This window comes from Priapulus caudatus, unplaced genomic scaffold (assembly GCF_000485595.1).
Source record: "Priapulus caudatus unplaced genomic scaffold, Priapulus_caudatus-5.0.1 Scaffold852, whole genome shotgun sequence".
Lineage (NCBI taxonomy): Eukaryota > Metazoa > Priapulida > Priapulimorpha > Priapulimorphida > Priapulidae > Priapulus > Priapulus caudatus.
The window spans coordinates 110,528-113,280 of record NW_014577913.1 but is presented as its reverse complement, the minus strand read 5'-3'; the positions used below and the strand labels follow the sequence as shown (position 1 = coordinate 113,280).

At 51.9% G+C, this 2,753-nt stretch overlaps 1 protein-coding gene across 1 annotated transcript in view; it reads left to right on the top strand.

Annotated features, from left to right (window-relative positions):
- The window catches only part of LOC106813990 (zinc finger protein 726-like), a gene marked incomplete at both ends in the record, with an annotated part of 18,956 nt that extends 18,185 nt beyond the window's left edge, over positions 1–771 (top strand). Inside the window, one exon of the mRNA XM_014818244.1 lies at positions 400–771. Within this exon, the coding sequence (XP_014673730.1) occupies positions 400–771 (372 nt within the window). The remainder of the gene's footprint in view (positions 1–399) is intronic.
- Between the last annotated feature and the right edge of the window lie 1,982 nt (positions 772–2,753).

The following is a 2,753-nucleotide window of genomic DNA, read 5'->3' as shown; positions in this document are numbered from 1 at the left end:
GCTTCGTGGCCCTTCTATTAATTCAGTATATTTAGTTTTGTGATATATTATGTGCTGGACCTTACAGTCGTTAAATGACGCGTGATGTTTAGATGATATTAATTCGATGTTCAGAATAAACAGTTATATTGCAAACATAAACAGGGCGCGTTTTTGTTCTACATCAATACGCGGTGTTCAATGCATTGATTTCACTTTTCTTTACTAATTTGTAGGCGAGTCTATATATAGGACGTGAATTCTACAAGTGAGACGAGGCTGTCTTCGACGCAAAACACGTGGTCGTAATTTGAACGCCAGACAGGGTAGACATATCTGACGTGTGTGACCAGTACGTGGCAGCTTTCCCTGAAGCATGATGGAGTACGTGAGAATTAACTCCGGGAAAATCTATATGAGTGCAAACTGTGTGATGCTACCTTCTCCTATCTGAGTAGAGTGAAGAGACACGTGAGAACTCACACTGGAGTGAAGCCGTATAAGTGCGCGCTGTGTGATGCTGCCTTCACATTATCGGGTAATCTAAAGACACACATGACAACTCACACGGGAGAAAAACCATATAAGTGCGATCTGTGTGATGCTGCCTTCACACAATCGGGTAATCTGAAGGCACACATGATCACTCACACGGGAGAGAAACCATATAAGTGCGATCTGTGTGTTGCCGCCTTCACACACTCGGGTAGTCTGGTGAGACACATGAGAACTCACACGGGAGAAAAACCTTACAAGTGCGATCTGTGTGATGCTACCTTCTCCCGACTGGCTAGTGTGAAGACACACCTGAGAACTCACACTCAAGAGAAACCATGTACGTGCGATCTGTGTGATGCTGCCTTCTCAGATTCGAGTGCTCTGAAGACACACATGAGAACTCACACGGGAGAGAAACCCTACAAGTGCGATCTGTGTGATGCTACCTTTGCACAATCGGCTCATTTTCTTCTCCCCCTCCTCCTTCTCCACCAGCTTCTCCCCTTCCTCCTTCTCCATCAGCTTCTCCCCTCTTCCTTCTCCACCACCTTCTCCCTTCTCCCCTTCCTCTTTTTCCACCAACTTCTCCCTTCTCCCCTTCCTCATTCTCCACCAGCTTCTCCCCCTCCTCCTTCTCCCCTTCCTCCTTCTCCACCAGCTTTTTCCTTCTCCCCCTCCTCCTTCTCCACCAGCTTCTCCCCTTCCTCCTTCTCCACCAGTTTCTCCCCCTCCGCCTTCTCCACCAGCTGGTGTCTTATAGCTAAAGTGGAAATCGCCATATTTGAGCATATATGCAAAGTGCGCATGTGCATACGCATCCTATATCATATATTTCGCAGGTCAGAAATTTCGGACACAAAGACGAGCTGTGATTAGTCGGGTCGGGACGCATGCGAAGTGCGCATGCGCATACGCGTACGCATGCGCATAGGCATCCTATCTCAGATATTTCGCAAGTCAGAAATTTCGCGATACACCGGCGCCCGTCGCCGCGTGGAAGTCGACGACGACGTCGGTGGTGCTGATCCAGGCGCGCGTGCCGGCGAGACGGCCTCCGAGCTGCGCCCGCCCGACCGCGTCGAACCCCGCCCCCCAGCCGGCCTCGATCTCGCGCCGGAGCTCGGCTACGGTCGGCACGCGGGCGGCGGCGGAGAAAGCGCGCGCCGCGACGCCGGGCCAGCGCGCGACCGACGACAGCAACATCTGAGCGTTCCTGTAGCCGCACGCCCAGCCGCGGTCGGCCGCCGTCGACGCAAAGTGAGCGGCGGTCGCGCAGAGGAGCAGCGCGGGGATGCGCGCGCGTAATCGCTCGACGAGACCCCGCGTGCAGCATCGCTCGTCCTCGGCGCTAACGAGCGGCGCGGCGATCGTGCTCCCACGGAAGTCTCCGCCGCCGCCGCCGCCGCCGCCGCTGTCATCCACGAGTCTCGCCACCTCCTGGCGGTCGCGCCCCGTCCGCTGGTCGCGCGCGGAAGCGACGGCGCACGCGCGCGGCACGTCAAAACAGTTTTCAACCAATCACATCCATGTCATTGCTGTGCAACAGGGGCGCAAATCCAGGGGGAACAGGGGGACATGTCACCCCCACGAATTTTGGATCACAATTATTTTGTGTGTAAGTGTGTGTGTGTGTGTGTGTGTGTGTGTGTGTGTGTGTGTTGAGAACTCACACGGGAGAGAAACCCTACAAGTGCGATCTGTGTGATGCTACCTTTGCACAATCGGCTCATTTTAAGACACACACGAGAACTCACACGGGAGAGAAACCCTACAAGTGCGATCTGTGTGATGCTACCTTTGCACAATCGGCTCATTTGAAGACACACATGAGAACTCACACGGGAGAGAAACCGTACAATTGCGAACTGTGTGATGCTGCCTTCTCACATTCGTGTTCTGTGAAGATACACATGAGAACTCACACTCAAGAGAAACCGTACAAGTGCGAGCTGTGTGACGCTGTATTCTCACAATCATGTAATCTGAAGACACACATGATAACTCACACGGGAGAGAAAACAAAAAAGAAAAATACGAAAGAAAAAATCATTTAAATGTAACATTAGAAGTGAAGCTAGAGTTAGCTCTATAATCACACATGGCAATGCATAATAACTCTAGGGAGATGTCGTACACATGTAAGCAGAAAGTACATCTCGAACTGTCAGACTCACATGTAAGATCAGCTTGGCTCTGTGAACAAGCGAGCACACTGCACACATGTGAACTGGAGCAGTGCGGAATACCAACTAATGCAACTCTATTGTTACAGTTTC